The sequence below is a fragment of the Penicillium verhagenii genome (assembly GCF_028828195.1).
Source record: "Penicillium verhagenii strain IBT 33310 chromosome Unknown utg000008l_segment0_segment0, whole genome shotgun sequence".
Taxonomy (NCBI): Eukaryota; Fungi; Ascomycota; class Eurotiomycetes; order Eurotiales; family Aspergillaceae; genus Penicillium; species Penicillium verhagenii.
The window spans coordinates 1,069,144-1,084,468 of record NW_026643172.1 but is presented as its reverse complement, the minus strand read 5'-3'; the positions used below and the strand labels follow the sequence as shown (position 1 = coordinate 1,084,468).

The 15,325-nt window shown below is 48.3% G+C and overlaps 6 protein-coding genes across 6 annotated transcripts; 3 read left to right on the top strand and 3 right to left on the bottom strand.

The window, feature by feature from the left end:
* Positions 1-1,340: 1,340 nt before the first annotated feature.
* N7466_008375 (CRAL-TRIO domain-containing protein) lies at positions 1,341-2,902 on the top strand (the record flags this gene model as incomplete). The annotated part of the gene is made up of 3 exons (XM_057167764.1): positions 1,341-2,114; positions 2,169-2,310; positions 2,370-2,902. 3 exons carry the CDS (start codon positions 1,341-1,343, stop codon positions 2,900-2,902), a joined length of 1,449 nt encoding a protein of 482 aa, XP_057018395.1.
* A 642-nt stretch (positions 2,903-3,544) lies between these two features.
* Positions 3,545-6,421, top strand: N7466_008374 (uncharacterized protein; the record flags this gene model as incomplete). Its single annotated transcript, XM_057167763.1, has 1 exon — positions 3,545-6,421. One exon carries the CDS (start codon positions 3,545-3,547, stop codon positions 6,419-6,421), a length of 2,877 nt encoding a protein of 958 aa, XP_057018394.1.
* A 444-nt stretch (positions 6,422-6,865) lies between these two features.
* On the top strand, positions 6,866-7,615 carry N7466_008373 (uncharacterized protein; the record flags this gene model as incomplete). The annotated part of the gene is made up of 1 exon (XM_057167762.1): positions 6,866-7,615. One exon carries the CDS (start codon positions 6,866-6,868, stop codon positions 7,613-7,615), a length of 750 nt encoding a protein of 249 aa, XP_057018393.1.
* Positions 7,616-7,938: 323 nt separating this feature from the next.
* On the bottom strand, positions 7,939-9,097 carry fmaE (monooxygenase fmaE; the record flags this gene model as incomplete). The annotated part of the gene is made up of 5 exons (XM_057167761.1): positions 7,939-8,105; positions 8,164-8,412; positions 8,475-8,569; positions 8,646-8,938; positions 9,005-9,097. The coding sequence occupies 5 exons, from the start codon at positions 9,095-9,097 to the stop codon at positions 7,939-7,941; spliced, it is 897 nt and encodes a 298-aa protein (XP_057018392.1).
* Positions 9,098-9,926: 829 nt separating this feature from the next.
* Positions 9,927-12,914, bottom strand: mph1 (3'-5' DNA helicase; the record flags this gene model as incomplete). The annotated part of the gene is made up of 1 exon (XM_057167760.1): positions 9,927-12,914. One exon carries the CDS (start codon positions 12,912-12,914, stop codon positions 9,927-9,929), a length of 2,988 nt encoding a protein of 995 aa, XP_057018391.1.
* Positions 12,915-13,539: 625 nt separating this feature from the next.
* Positions 13,540-14,451, bottom strand: N7466_008370 (putative ABC transporter; the record flags this gene model as incomplete). Its single annotated transcript, XM_057167759.1, has 2 exons — positions 13,540-14,246; positions 14,316-14,451. The coding sequence occupies 2 exons, from the start codon at positions 14,449-14,451 to the stop codon at positions 13,540-13,542; spliced, it is 843 nt and encodes a 280-aa protein (XP_057018390.1).
* Positions 14,452-15,325: the final 874 nt, after the last annotated feature.

The following is a 15,325-nucleotide window of genomic DNA, read 5'->3' as shown; positions in this document are numbered from 1 at the left end:
TGTTAGGTATGGACTTGGGAGGCACTTATTTCCTCAATTATAAGACCATGGTGGGCACCGTCATCCTTCCAAATGTCCAATCAGCATGAATTATATTTATTCCATATGTGAATAGTATGTAGTAGTTAACTGAAGATTAAGTAGAAGACCTCGGATTTGATCATGACTCCACTTTCCTGCTCGATTTGATTATCATGCATGAAAGCACATGAAACCGGTATGATTTCGGTTATTTCTTCTTCGAAAGCGCTGTTTCGGTCCCACGATAACCATTGGACTCATGAAAGGTCAGCAATGTTGATGGTGGGCAATTTCCGTGAGAAGGCCCAGATGGATGATCGGCTTGGATAGCGCGGGGTAATTGTTTATGATGCCATATGGCAACCCACCACCTGCGGTAAAGTTTTGTAAAAGTTGGGGGAGTGGAGAAGGACAGTTCTTTAGTCGACGATCCGTATTCGTTGAGACTAACCGGAATGAGAGATATCTCTCCGGTTCTTTGCATGGCGCATCAGGGGTTAGGGAGGCCCGCTAGATACACTGTCATAGCTTGAGGACATGATTAAATACCACGGGCAGAACTGTTTATTACATGACTTACCATCTATTTTACTATCTGGAATCGTCGTAGGTACCGTATTAGTACAGGGCGGTGACGTATGGATGTCGTGTATCTAGTAGTGGCTCGTGGGCTTTCATAGTGGGGCCCGGCTTTTGATATTACTGGTCCTCCGGTCTATGTGAAGGTGAACCGAGCTCAGGAGTCGAGAAGAGACAAGCCAAGGCGGGTAGTAGGTTTGAAAGACAAGAAATGCACAGCAAAAGATCATGACACCGAGGGGCTCTCCTTACCGTATAGAGGCTAATATGTGTCTTAGAATTTGGGTGGCGTCGTCAATGTGCATATTGACGACTTCAAAGGACCACACTTCTCAAATGTGCAACACATGATTTTCTTTGCTTTCAGCACTAGCAGACTCTAGTGGACCCCCTCTACTCCTGAAAGGGCCGAGGTCCCATTCCACCAACTTGATGGCTGAAAAATCCGGGGAACTGGTGGGTGGGCCTGGTTGATCTTTGCCCACGATCGGAATGCGATTGACCATGACGAAACAGGAGTGTTGCATGGACCTCAATCCTTTTTTTATCTACCCCATTTAGGGCCGAGGCTGGGGCTGGAGAAGAAAAAGGAGGGGTTTCATGTGGTGGCAACTGCACGTACTATATTATCCTGGACAGCCCCTAGAGAATGCTTCACTCGCCAAATCTCTTTCTCATCCAACTATCACAATCCAATTGACCATCCGAGACCCCACACCCACAAAGTATTTTCACTTACAATGGCCGCGGAAGGACCCCGCCCCGGCTTCCTGGGAAATATCAATGAAGACCAGGAGGTGAAGCTACAGAAGCTATGGGCTATTCTACTCAGAGCAGCCGAGATCCCCTCTGAGGAAGATGCCAACGGAGTTGTCGAGGAGGCCCCAGCAAGCCCGACTCCATCCGCACCCCCACGACGCATGTCGCTTCTAAGCCGCACCACTACCTCCCAAAGCACCACTTCCGACAAGGCCGTCCCCACCCTCACAAGACCGTACCAGCAAAAGTTCATGGCCTATCTCCGCGAGCTTGGCATTGGCCCCAATGAGACCAAGATGGTCCAGAAGGCCCTATCGGAGATCAGCCCCGGCGAGCTTCGACAGGGTATTCTTGAGCTCTTGAAGCACGACCACCCAGATGCTATGATGTTACGATTCCTTCGTGCGCGCAAGTGGGACATCTGCAAGGCATTCGCGATGATGATGGAAGCCATTGTCTGGCGAGTTAAGGAGATGCACGTGGACGACGATGTGATGGCAAAGGGCGAGCTCTATGCGTTGAAGCAGGAGAATGGCTCCAATCCCAGTAGTAAGAAGGCAGGAAAGGACCTCCTGGATCAGATGCGCATGGGCAAGAGCTATGTTCATGGATTTGATAAGATCGGTCGACCAATTGTGGTTATTCAAGTCCGCTTGCACAAGCCTGGTGCCCAGAGTGAAGAGACTTTGGAGCGGTATATTGTTCATGTCATCGAGTCTGTCCGACTCCTTATGGCTGGTCAGGTTGAGACTGCTGTAGGCGAAGTTCGTTTCTTGGAAACACGGGACCATTGCTAATGCGGTTTTTAGTGTGTTCTATTTGATATGACGGGCTTTGGCCTTTCCAACATGGAATACCCGCCAGTGAAATTTATTTTGAAGTGTTTCGAGGCCAACTACCCGGAATCATTGGGAGTCATGTTGATTCATAATGCTCCTTGGATTTTCTCTGGTTCGTTTGACTTTATTTTCACTACCAACAAGACACTTCGGCTAAAATTATTGTTGCAGGCATTTGGAAGCTCATTCGCGGCTGGATGGACCCCGATATCGCTGCCAAGGTGCAGTTCACCAACTCCGCCGACGACCTGACCAAGTTTATCGACCGCAGCAAACTGCCCAAGGGTGTCGGTGGTGACGAGAACTGGGAGTACAAATACATCGAGCCCAAGGAGGGCGAGAACAAAGCAATGGAAGACACCACTACCCGCGATGCTCTTCTGCGCGAGAGACTACAGATCGGCGAGGAGTTCCTCACTGCCACCGCAGAATGGATCGAGGCAGCCAAGGCTAAGGATAAGAGTAAGATCCAATCTGCGGCGAGTGAAAGGACATTCCTGGCAGAGCGGTTGCGGGTCAACCACTGGAAGATGGACCCTTACATTCGGGCTCGTCTTTGTCTGGACCGAATGGGAGTGATTCAGGAAGGCGGCAAGGTCGATTTTTACCCCAAGGAGACAACCAATGGATCGAGTAAGGCGTCGGAAATTGAACATTTGGAGAAAGTAAATGGTAACGGGATTCAAACTGCAGTTTCAGCATGAACTAACAGCACTGGTTTGCTGGATCATGATTCTTTTATTATTTTCAATGCTTTCACGGTTAGACGGTTGTTGTTTGTTACGAGAATGCCTATACATGACCATTTGAATTGTACAAACTCTCATGATTACATGTAAACCTCCATGTCCATGTTCCATAAAATACTTTGGGTACTTTGAAATGAAAACCGAGAATGTCCTCGAGGGAAAAATAGTAGAAAGAGCTCGTACGTAGTAAAGGAGTTTGCTATATACTATAACTACATTTCACCGCCTTTGACTAGTTGTGTAATGCGGGACTTGGTATCTCCGCATTTTCGCGCCTGCGGCCGTCAGGACCCAGGCCTCGTCAACACCCATGCTTTTTCAGAAGTTGACCGTCCCAAACCTTGGAAGCCTTAGATGGATAACGAAAGCCCCTTGAACTGTGCATCCATCGCATCTAGAATATTCACAGCCTCGCGCAAATGAGTGGTTTAGCATTAATATTTCACCTTTAGGTCATGGCCGTGGCGCGTCTTTGCTGCAGTCCCACGACGCGGCAGCCACAAGCGCATCCCATAACCTTCCGCTACGAACACAGCTGACGGAATCTCGAGCCCTCCATCCCAGTCAAATGTTCCATCGATAAGACCTCTAGCCGCTATGGATCCGGTCACCCCACCCTCGCAATCAGACTACGGAGACTTTCCTAGCTTCACCTCAGCCGATGGGGAACCCCAAGCCACGGTCCCTGATGCGCCAGACGATGAACCATTCCACACCTCAGATACCCCCAAAGCGAGTAAAACATCTATCAATAACGATGGCCACCAACCTGAGTCAAAATGGAACAACAACCAGATGCCTCCGCCTCGAAAGCTTCCCGTTCCACCGAACGCGAAAATGTCATCCGAGGAATACAATGCACAACTTCTGTCGGATCCTCGAACTGCAAATACCAGTGCTGGGAACCCAGAGTTCTTACAACAGTATTATCGAGAGTCTCGGCTCCACCATCTGTCGACCTGGAAAGCTGAGTTGAAGGCGCAGCTCCAAGCAGCAACAAAAGAGAAGGCTCAATCGAGACCTACCAACAAGAAAACCGTTCCCGGTGCAAGGCGATACATTCTGCATGTTGATTTTGACTCGTTCTTCGCTGCAGTGTCCCTTCTCAAACACCCAGAACTCCGCGAAAAGCCTGTTGCTATTGCGCATGGCCCTGGTTCTGGATCTGAAATCGCGAGCTGCAACTATGTCGCTCGTGGGCGGGGTGTCAAGAATGGCATGTGGATGAAGGGTGCCCTGGAGAGCTGCCCTGAGCTTCAAGTTCTACCATATGATTTTCCAGCATACGAAGAGGCTAGCAAGAAATTCTATAACTCGGTTCTTGCGATCGATGGGGTTGTTCAAAGTGTGAGCATTGATGAAGCTCTTGTTGATATCACTCAAATGTGTTTAGAAGCCGGAGGCTCGGACGAAAAAGTCACATTGGAGATTTCTATCGATCGGGAACAAGCTAAAGCAGATGAAATCGCCCAAGCGCTCCGTCATTCAGTAAAGGAAAAGACGGGATGTGCTGTATCGGTGGGCATTGGTGCGAATATTTTACAAGCCAAAGTTGCCCTACGGAAGGCGAAACCCGCAGGCCAGTTTCAATTGAAACCTGACGCTGTCCTAGATTTCATGGGAGAACTTACTGTTCGAGATCTTCCGGGAGTTGGGCACAGTTTGACTGCCAAATTAGAAAACATTGGAGTAGCTTTTGTCAAGGACATCAAAAACCTTACCCGTGAAAGATTGGTCTCCAGTCTAGGACCAAAAACTGGGGTTCGGATGTGGGAATATGCTCGAGGGATTGACAAGACCGAAGTCGGGGATGAGGCTGTTAGAAAATCAGTCTCCGCAGAAGTCAATTGGGGAATTCGATTCACCAATCAAGAACAAGCAGATGACTTTGTGAAGTCTCTCTGCGGTGAGCTCAACCGACGTCTAATGGAAAATCTTGTAAAAGGTAAACATCTTACCCTCAAAGTCATGCGACGATCAGCGGATGCACCATTGGAACCTGTGAAGCATCTTGGGCATGGAAAATGTGATATTTTCAACAAGAGTGTCATTATGGGTGTCGCCACCAACGATACTGATATCATCTCGAAAGAGGCCATTTCTATGTTAAGGAGTCTGAATCTTTCCCCGGGTGACTTACGAGGGCTTGGTGTTCAAATGACCAAGCTTGAGCCATTTAAGGCTGGTTCATTGGCGAATATCGATAGTAGTCAACGGCAGCTCAACTTTGCAAAATCTCCTTCGCGTAAGAAGACGGTCACTGGAGCTGAATCGAACAGTCCGTCAAAGAACATTACGCCCCGCGTTGAAAGTCGGACACCAGTCCGTGCTGGCCAGATTACCCCCGATATCCCTGGATCTCAGTTCATTATGCCCACTCAGGTCGACCCTGCCGTTCTGTCTGAACTTCCTAGCGATATAAGATCGAGACTCGTAGCGCAGACAAAGTCGCCCGAAAATGCACATCCAGTGTCTCCGACACCTGCTCCAAGGCCCGCTGCTCCAGCGTTGCCCCCTCAATCTCAGCTGGATCTCGATATTTTGGCTGCCCTACCTGAATATTTGCGTGACGAAGTTTTGGGTTACTATAACCATGAGGCCTCGATATTGGTTCCACCTGTCGTGGAAGCGGCATCGGCTCCTCCTACTTCTGTTACGAACCCCGTCCCCCGTCCATCGTCTTCTGGATCTGTTGGGATAAAGAAACCTTTTATACCGCCGAAGAGAAAGCGTGGCCGTCCTCCGAAGTTTTCAAGGATCGACGACAGATCGCAAAGATTAACGAGCTTTGTGACAAGACCGGCGAGTACATTTCCCTCCATAGAGCCGGAAATCTCTCGCCAACCTTCCCCGGTGGATGAAGAACACCATGGCATTTCAGCGGACTTTCTAGCTGCACTCCCTGATGATATCCGACAAGAAATTTTGGAGGAGCAAAGGCGCACCTCTTTAATTCAGCAACAACAACAACAACAACAACAACCTCTTCCTCCCCCTCCGCCCCCACCCCTTCTTTCCAACACTGCCCCTACCGATGCGGGCCCAGATACCGAGCCTGAAGCTTCTATTTCTTTACCCGCACCTGAGGAGAAGCGACTGCCACTACCTCCTCTACCAGAACGACCTACATTCACGTCACAATGTTTCACAGAATTGCCGGACCTTCGAGAGACGGTCGGCGAGTGGCATTCTGCTTTTGCGAGCCATGGTCCGTATAGCGAGGATGTTGGGCTCTTGTGCGACTACTTGGGTCGTGTTGTTGTCGACGAGAAAGACATCGAAAAAGCCGTCTCCGTAGTGCGCTGGCTGATGTGGCTCGTTGGTGAGGATAATCTTGGGCGCGCACCAATAGAAAACCAGACTCCGAGGTCTGAACAGGGCTTACAGACCTGGACCGAAGCCATCGAGACCTTACAAACTTGTGTTCATACTGCCCTGGAAGCTAGAGGGCTACCGCCGGCAGACTTTGACTAGCGCAAGATGTACACTACCAACCGCGCTAACCACGATCTGATAAATTTGGCACTCGATTGTTTGCACATACAAAGCCCCATTGTAATATGGGGTAGAACAATGATGTTATTTTTGACTTTCTATTTTTATCATCAATGAATGTGAAGGACATTGTTCAGTTGATTGTTATTTTCATCCGGCCTTTCACTCGACTCGACAATGGCTTACATTTCCTATTATAGCATTTGAACAAAGTCTTTGATCTACATGGAAACAATGGATCTCCTGTGCCGTAAATAGCCCATGGATGGATGTTCTATCGAGACTTCGTTCGAGTCCAAGGTATAAAAGACCCAGTCTGCCCGTCCCTTTTAGTTCTCCACCAACAATCAAAAACAATCAACAATCAGAACAACCAACAATCAAAAAACCTTACCTTCTCAATCTACTAAAAAACCTTTAGCGATGACCGAACAAACCTCTGCACCTGCCCGTTTCGGTTCGTACCAAACCGATGGAATGCAGCTCCGCCTTTGGATTGCCAATCCAAATGAGCCCGGCTGCCACGTTAAGCCATCTACGCTAACCTACGCCCAGCTTGAGCAGAAATATGGTGCAGTGAAGTGCGGCACTGTAGTGCCTGAAAACTTCATGGAGGAGTCTATGCTACAGAAAATCGCCGAAATTCGACGAGAGATTGGTAGCAATGTAACCTCCAACCACGACGAATACGAGAATTTCAAGATCCACCAGCGTCAATTCCATTGGTACGGTGTTGTTGGACCAGGCTTCCTTGATATTGAAGTTATGAACCGCATCCAGAACCCCAACAACGTTGAGGAGCTTGCTGAAGAGCGAGCTACGGTGCCTACGGCCTCTTCCCTGGCCCAAGCCTTCTACCAGCGCAACTTTGATATTAAGACTCTTCGATCTGTCTATGTAACCACTGTTATCAACTCGCACACCTTGGACTTCATTGCTGAGCAGCTTTACCCTGCTGCGGACCTTGCTTGGCATGCTGATGGTGACAACCTTCGCACTTGGGACTATGGAACTCCTGCGTATGATGGTATGCTTGGGACCCGAATTGGCAAAGTGATTGCATACCTGGTCCTGGGAGCTTTCCCTCGGGGCACTCGCCGCATCACTCGCATTGTGACTTACGATTCAGGTCTCGGAGCTGCTAACATCCGCTTCGATATTGCTCCCGTTTGAGATATACGCATTTTGGCTAATTTGATATTTACTTCAGGGCTACGAAACTGACATTCTACATAGCATTGGACGCAACAGGTATATCATACTTTGGATGATAGGATCTTGGTTTGTTTTTAGAGGTGAGTTGCTTATTCTTATTCTTTTGCATTTGTTCGTTCTTCTTATGTGCTTTCCCCATCTGTCTCAACTTTGAACTCCACTACCTACTAGGTACAATTGATATAGCCTATTCAATCAACGCTGACTCCGAAATCCAATTATTTTCTTCCCATCCTATAAACGTACCTCAGTAAATCTTGGAATACCCCAGTATTCATTCCTTAGTAATCGTAGTCAACTTTTGTATCGACGTTATCGTAACTTCGATTGACTCTCCCAAACTGTCTGGCCAACTTCCCCTTCCGCGCATCGATAACCGGATTCACATATTCAAACTCATCCTCCTTACCATCTGCATCCAATTTCTTCACCTTCACCAGAGTTCCGGCTAAGAAAAAACATCAAATCAGCTCATGACCATTTTTACTGCCAAAGAAATAACTCACGTAGACCTGTAAGCTGAGCATTGATGTAGATGTTCTCCCATTGATTCTTCGGCGAAGAATAGAGCTCATGCGCAATAGTAAGGTATCCATAATGCTTGCCCTTGGCATTCCACCAATTCCAAGTATCTGTGTGAATAGGCCCGTGAGCAAAACGGTGAATACCTTCCAAATTACGAAAGTACATCATGGTAATAATATGGTTTCCGGCCGAGAGCTCATCTGCTCCTATCATGGTCTTGGAGCCGAGAACTGAATGGGAGGTCAGTCTTTCTCTCTCTTCAAGAACAGGGTCATAGTTTCAAAATTCATACATCCGTATGTTTCCCTTTCCTTGGCCAGCTGAGCATACATGTTTTGGGCCAGTGCAGCGACCTCGCGAGCGCCTGGTGCGAGCAAACCCAAAGGGCTAAGGAATATCATCAGCATACAGCTGTGCACAGAGCGACCCAAGGGTGACTTTCAATGGGGATGGTATAACATACTGATTTGAGCGCGAGATTAGCTGGAAAGCAACTATATTCTCGTCGGCCGGCTCGCTCGAATAGATGCCTTCCGAATTAGGGATTTGGCCGGTGAATTTCCCCATTATGACATTATCCATATAGCGGTTTTGTTTTAGACCCACCGTCATGAGTAGGCCATCGATAATACGGTACAAAAGGATGATAAAGGCAGGGAGAATCGCATAAGATGCAGGGAAAAGCATCACAGCGAGGCCTTGCGTAACCGCCCCCAACAGCAACCATGTGGTCAAAGAGAACTGGTCTTTAAATATCTGTGCAAATTCATGTCAGATCCGAGACACCCGAGATTTCTAGGTAGATATTTTGTAGGTTTTTACGTTAATTGTGCTGATCAGCCCTTTCTTTTTGGCCGCCGCTGCATCGAAGGCGGGCGGTGGGAACATCGGACGAAGCGGTTCATCGTCCGCCATGTTGGAATTTTATAGATAGCACCGGAGAGAGAGAAGAGCAAGCTCGATAGATTAATTTGATGCTGATCGTTATTTCTGTTTTAGAGAGGTTAACAATCAGAAAGGTGAAAGGTGAAAGGCGAAAGTTTTATGGATTCCAAGGTGAAAATGATGCCCGTATTTATGCTTTCCCCCCCCACACGGTCCAACGGTCCAAGCCACATTCGTTTTCCACCCGATTTTCTTTGTCGGGGAGAGAAATTCAGATAGAAGAGCTTTATGGTTGGATTCATGTCTATTGTGGGGGAAAGGCCCCCAATCGTCAGCACTAGACTCTAATTGCTTTACTCAGCCCTAGGCACCAAGCAATTCGACAGCATCCATTATGCACAGTCTCAGATCGATGCCGTCGGGATCGGATGTAGAATCCCTCCGCGGCTTTGAGGAAGAACGGAAACAAACGCTCATTGTTGAAAAAGATAATTCCGTTGGTTACCCAGCTGCGGGCATAGATCACACTTGCGTAACATTTGAACTCTCTCTACCTTATGCACTGCTGCCGTAATTCCACGCCCTTTTCCCTCTTTAACTGATTCTCCGGGGATGTTTCCAACGAGTCTGGATATTATTGAATTTTGATAGTTGGCATACATGTACATAAGTATCGGGAAGCGACGCATTGCAAACGCGAAATTTGTGGGGCAAATATGCGGTTAGGTATATTTCGTTTCCTATTGATGCCCTGCCCATATTAAAGAAAAACCAGCATGAGGTCCAAACTCCGCTTATGCACGGCGAATTCAATCAACACTTTCATTTCATCTCATCATTCAAAATGCGTGAGGCACTTTCAGTCGCCTCTAGGAATGGCTAGATCCATGTTCCGTATGACGTTGCTAACACGCCGACTCAGAGAACTATGAGGGATCATCTTCGTAGGTCGGCTTGATTTCCTGACTGAATCCTCAGGACGGGGCCAGAAGCCAGTACGAGGGGTTGTCACGTCGCCGACTGCCCGCATGGCCTCCTCATACTCGCGCATCGCATATGGGAACTCAATATCGAGCTCTGCCATTGTCGGCCGCTCGGCGAGTACAGGTTCAGGGGTCCGAGTCCGCTTTTTTGGTGTGGTCGACTTTTTTTTCTGTGCTGTCTTGGCAGGTGTCTTGGGTTTCGTCTTGGAGGGCGCCTTTGAAGGTTTGGATTTCTGTACACCGTCTTCACCCAAGGCTGAGGCCCGCGTGAAGCCAGTCTCGACATCGTCGGGCATATGGAAAACCTTTGGTGGCCGCTTAGGCACGCGACCCTTGCGCTTCGGTTCTGGTAACTCTCGCTGAGAGTTCTCTTGAGGAATTTCGATGATCCGCTTGTCAGGCACTGGTCGAATGCCCGCAGGGAGAATTCGGGCAGACAGATCATCGTGGAAATCGAATCGTGAACCACTTGCAATCATCTCTTGCATTTTTTCGTAGTTATCTTTGGCCTTGATGTAAGAATCTTGCTCCTTGCCCTTCATCAAAAGAAGTGTGATATTTCCGGCTCGTTTACGTCCAGTTCGACCCATACGCTGCAGCATTCGGATTGGCGACGCAGAAGAATCATAGCACACAATGCGATCTACCTCACCAATATCCAGACCTTCTTCACCAATCGAGGTTGCCACAATGGTATTGTAAGTTCCCGCTTTGAACTTCTGAATGATGTCAAGCTGGGTCTTCTGGGACATTCCCTCTGACCCTTTGGCACTGGACTGGCCAACAAAGATATGTGGTCGGATCATGGGTTCATATCGTTTCAATACACGCGACACCTCCTCGGCACTATCGCGGAAATGTACAAAAATCATGACGCGCGTAGTTGGCTTGCTGTTATCAGCATTTTCTTGGCCTTCTCCAGCATCCATGAAGTGGTTCAAAACCACAGATTTCAGATATTCCAATTTGGGATGACCAATGAATTCAGGATTTTTGCTCCATGGATCAACATGGGAGACAAGTTTTTTGAAACTCTCATTCTGCACAATTTGCTTCTGATATTTGCCGCCTTTCTGGCCGTCGGTATTCGATTTGAAATGCAACAAATGGCGATAAAATGGCACGATTCCATGATATTTCAACAAATCAAGCGCATGTGCCAAACTGGCAAGAACAGTAAAAATAGCATTCACCATACCCTTCAGCCCAAACCCAGCATTTCTGCCAGCTTCGGAGGCCATCCATTGTTGTCTAGCTTTGGTCAAGCCGAAGGCAGTGAGCATTAGAGGGTCTTTGCCCCAATAAGCATTAAGTGATCGAAGTTGATCCATTTGGGGCTGCAGAGCAGCAGAGAAAAGATCTAAACATAACTGAATTTCTTCTGAATATTCAAATGTCTCAATCTCAATATTGCGAGCGTGTACATAGTCCCGAATGTCAAGAGAATTCTCAGTACGAATTTCCACTCGTGAGATTTCCAAGCCATCGATGACGCCCTGCACGGCTTCAACTGTGGATCCTGGCGTGGCTGTCAGGGCTAGAACACGGAAGCTGTTGCTGAAACGTCGCATAAATTTGACCACTTCCACATAGGCATAACCTCCAGTGGCACGATGGGCCTCGTCTACGACCACAAGAACAATGCGCTTGGGGTCTGCAATGCCGGTCTTCAAATCGTTGATCAATGTTTGAGGGGTCATGAAGAATACCCGCTTTGACTTCCATTCCTGGGCACGAATGCCTGGTGCCGCGCCTCCAGTGAGCATAGTGGTTTGAGAACGTGGAATGCCTGCAATCTCTAAACATGCTGATACTTGTTGCGACACCAACGGCTTGGTCGGGGCTACAAAGATGATCTGAGCATCTTTCGTCCAGCGAAACCAGTTCAACATGATTGTTGCAGCGATGAAGGTTTTTCCCAGACCAGTAGGCAAAGCAACGAGGAGATTATGGAAAAGGCCCTTTTGAGTGATGTTGTATTGATAATCTCGGATGCTACCCATATTCATGGGGTACCACCATGTTTCCAGTGCATCGTGGTTTAATTTGTGGTGTGTTGGGGGTTCGACTTTATCTGGCGGGCCGGGGTCTTGGTGTTGTCGTGCAATATCTGGGTTTGTCTGAATCATGCCATACAAGGTGGTTTGCCGGAAGAATGATCGATCCCCATGGGTGCTGGAGAAAGAGGTTGATGTTTGAGCGGGCCGTGCGACTGGCGATAGGCACGGCGAGGAGTCAAATGCGTCGTCCGGGATATCGTCAAGCTCAAACGAAGAACCTTGCGGTGCAGCTGTTGTCACGATCGCGGATGGCAGAGGTCTTCCAGGGGTGGGGTTCCTCGCGGGATGTGCAGTGAATGGTCCTCGTGCAGCTTTCTCTGCCTCGAATGAGTCCAGCGAAGCAGCCAACGCAGCCCTTAACGCATCCTCATCGTCATCCGAGAACTCATCTGGCTGTCGGTTCTTCTCGCTCTCCTGTAAATTCGGTATTAAAGCAGGGCGAAGGGCTTCAGGGTCTGGCTTTTTCCATCGCGGTCCACGTATTCGGTCAGGGCTCGAGGGAGGTTGCGTTAATTGGGTAACGAAAATATTTTCTTGTTTGTTGCTGTGTTTTGGTACAAAACTCCGATTTTTAGGACGAGCATGTTCTTTGTCACGGGCTGCGTACAGTTCACTTTCGTTGAAAGCCTCTTCGTCAATATCAGAGAAGGCATCTGTCGACGAGGCATCGGCGTGGTCTTCGTGGCGCGTCGGAGGTCGTACACGGTGACGTTTGGCTGGACGAGACGCGTTTACGGCGTCAATATCATCAGGCACAACAAAATCGTCATCGTCAAAGTAGTCGGACTCGTCAGAAGATCGCATGGCGGTGGTGCGATGCCGTGGGCTCAAGCGGGTTCGGATAGGATGTATCGGCCCTTTTCGCAATGCTCGGAAACCAACAAGGCCAATTAAGTGGAAAATCGGTCACCCTTTGAGAAGGTCCCTTATTTTCTTTCAGCGCCCAACAAAGTAGGAAAACATTGCCAGTTCATCAGACCAGAGGCCCAATGTGATATGTCAAAGGCGCGTCACGACTCACGCGTCAACAAATGATGCAAATGTAGTGCCTCAGGCAGGAATTCAATATCAACCCGCTTTAGGAAAAAGGAATTACGCTTGTGATGGAACTCATGTGAGATTTCATATACCAAAAAAAAAAATACACGATCGTTACAGATTCATTTTTTGGAATAAATCAAATGTGGTCTATTGTTAAGTAACCACCTCTTGCGAGCTCTCTATATCATGAATCATGGTCGCATATAAAACTCCCAAATGTTGAATCGATCCACCCAGATGCCCGCAAAACCCCCGCCCATGCCTTTTTGGTTGAACCTGATGTTGAACGGCACGTTTTCAGAAAGACCCGTTCAATGTAAAAGAATAAAACAAAGATGCAGTTGTTCGGAATGCACAAGAAAAGACAGGAAGCCTAAAATCAGGCTGTTTAATCGTGTTTCTCATAGCCGTAACCTCCAATGCCACCAGCGTCGTAGGTTTTAGCTTGATCAGCCCCAGCATTGCGAGGACCCCGAACAGCAAGATCCTCTTTGAGCCACTTCAGAACCAGCTCTCCGAGACGGCTATTCTCAGATGTCCACTGTGGAACCTGATCGTGGAACTTTTCCACTGTTCCCCATGCCTTGACTTTACCCAGATGCATATGCACCAAGTGACTGGGCCACTGTGCAAGATTGTCCAGGATATGGGTAGCATAAACAATAGTACAAGATCTAGCCTCCGTCTCCCGCTTTAGGAAAGCGAGGAAATTGCTCCGGGAAAGCAAATCGAGATCGACGGTGATCTCGTCCAAAAGCAGGACCTTCCAAGGGCGCAAGAGTCCCATGGCTAGCTGGACACGACGACGTTCACCATCTGATACGGCGTGCATACGCCAGCGGAGGTCAATATCGAGGATATCGACGAGCTCGTCACGTCGCTCCGGAAAGGCATTCCCGCCCACAGAGGCGAGTAGTGTGGGGACATCGATGTCGGTGCGAACAATGGCATTCAGCACCCATTCCACACCGAGGTAAGTCACGCCTTCAAGGTTATCCTTGAACGGATCCCTGCCAGCTACCGCGATGGTGTTGTTAGGTGCCAAGCGTTTGCCCGAGACTAGGCGGAGCAGTGTGGTTTTCCCCGCACCATTTGCTGTGCGCAAGGATTAGCTGCTGCAAGATTGTCATATACAGAAGATTTTTGATTTAAGAGAAAGCATACCGCCGATAAGGAGCGTCCGGCTACCCGGTGGAAGGCTCAACAAGACATTTTCCAGTCCGTTGGAGCCATCCTGGAACTTATAGGAGAGGTTCTGTACCTCAATGGAGGGGGATTCGGTATCTGCGGACTCGGCCATGATGGGATTATCGTTGGCAGAAGAAGCGCACCAGTATTCCAAGGGTTTAATGAGTGCAGAAACACACAATAGATTATTCTGGTTTCTTTGGTTTCTGTTGACATGAGTCACAGGACTAAGATTGTCCTCATCTTAGCGCGGTCTTTGCAATTACCGCGACGGATGAGGTAATGATCCGGCGATAACGATTCTACGATAGTCGATACGGCGCCCCTTACTCTTTTGTCTCTTTTTAAACTCCTTCACTCAACGGATTGTAGAATTATCTAATCCAGTGAATATATGGCCTTTGCTTTTCCAATATTGGGATTTTTCGTTCATATCAACGCGTTGATCTCCCCATAGCGCGGAATTGGCCACGCAGCACGCTACTGACAGCGTGTCGATTACGGCCATGTCCCACAATTGTTTGCCAGCGCCTAACCGTCAAAGGCAAAGAACGATTCAATTTAGCGGATGGGTACAGCAAGAACCTCATCTCGGATGAAAGGAGATTTGAAAGCGCTAGAACCTATGACGGGCGAGCAACGATCAAAAGTCCCCGCAAAGACACCGGAACCTTGGAAGTACATCGCGGCCCGCAACAAAGCGGATCGAACGGCATATTTGCAGAATTAAGAGTTTCAATGTACACTAGAGCAGATTTATTCAAGCGATACCTAAACTCGCTTATGTTCAATGTTTACTCTTCAAATGAATACGGCTACTTTGCTTCTTATCTGTCTTGGAGCTCAGTACCACAGGGCCTCGGTCGTCATAACTGCCAGATTACCGTGCACGTCTCATTGGACCACGCTTCACGGTAACAACCGAGATACGTCCACAGAAATTAATATGGTAAATCATACATATGATATACCTATCTGATACGAGG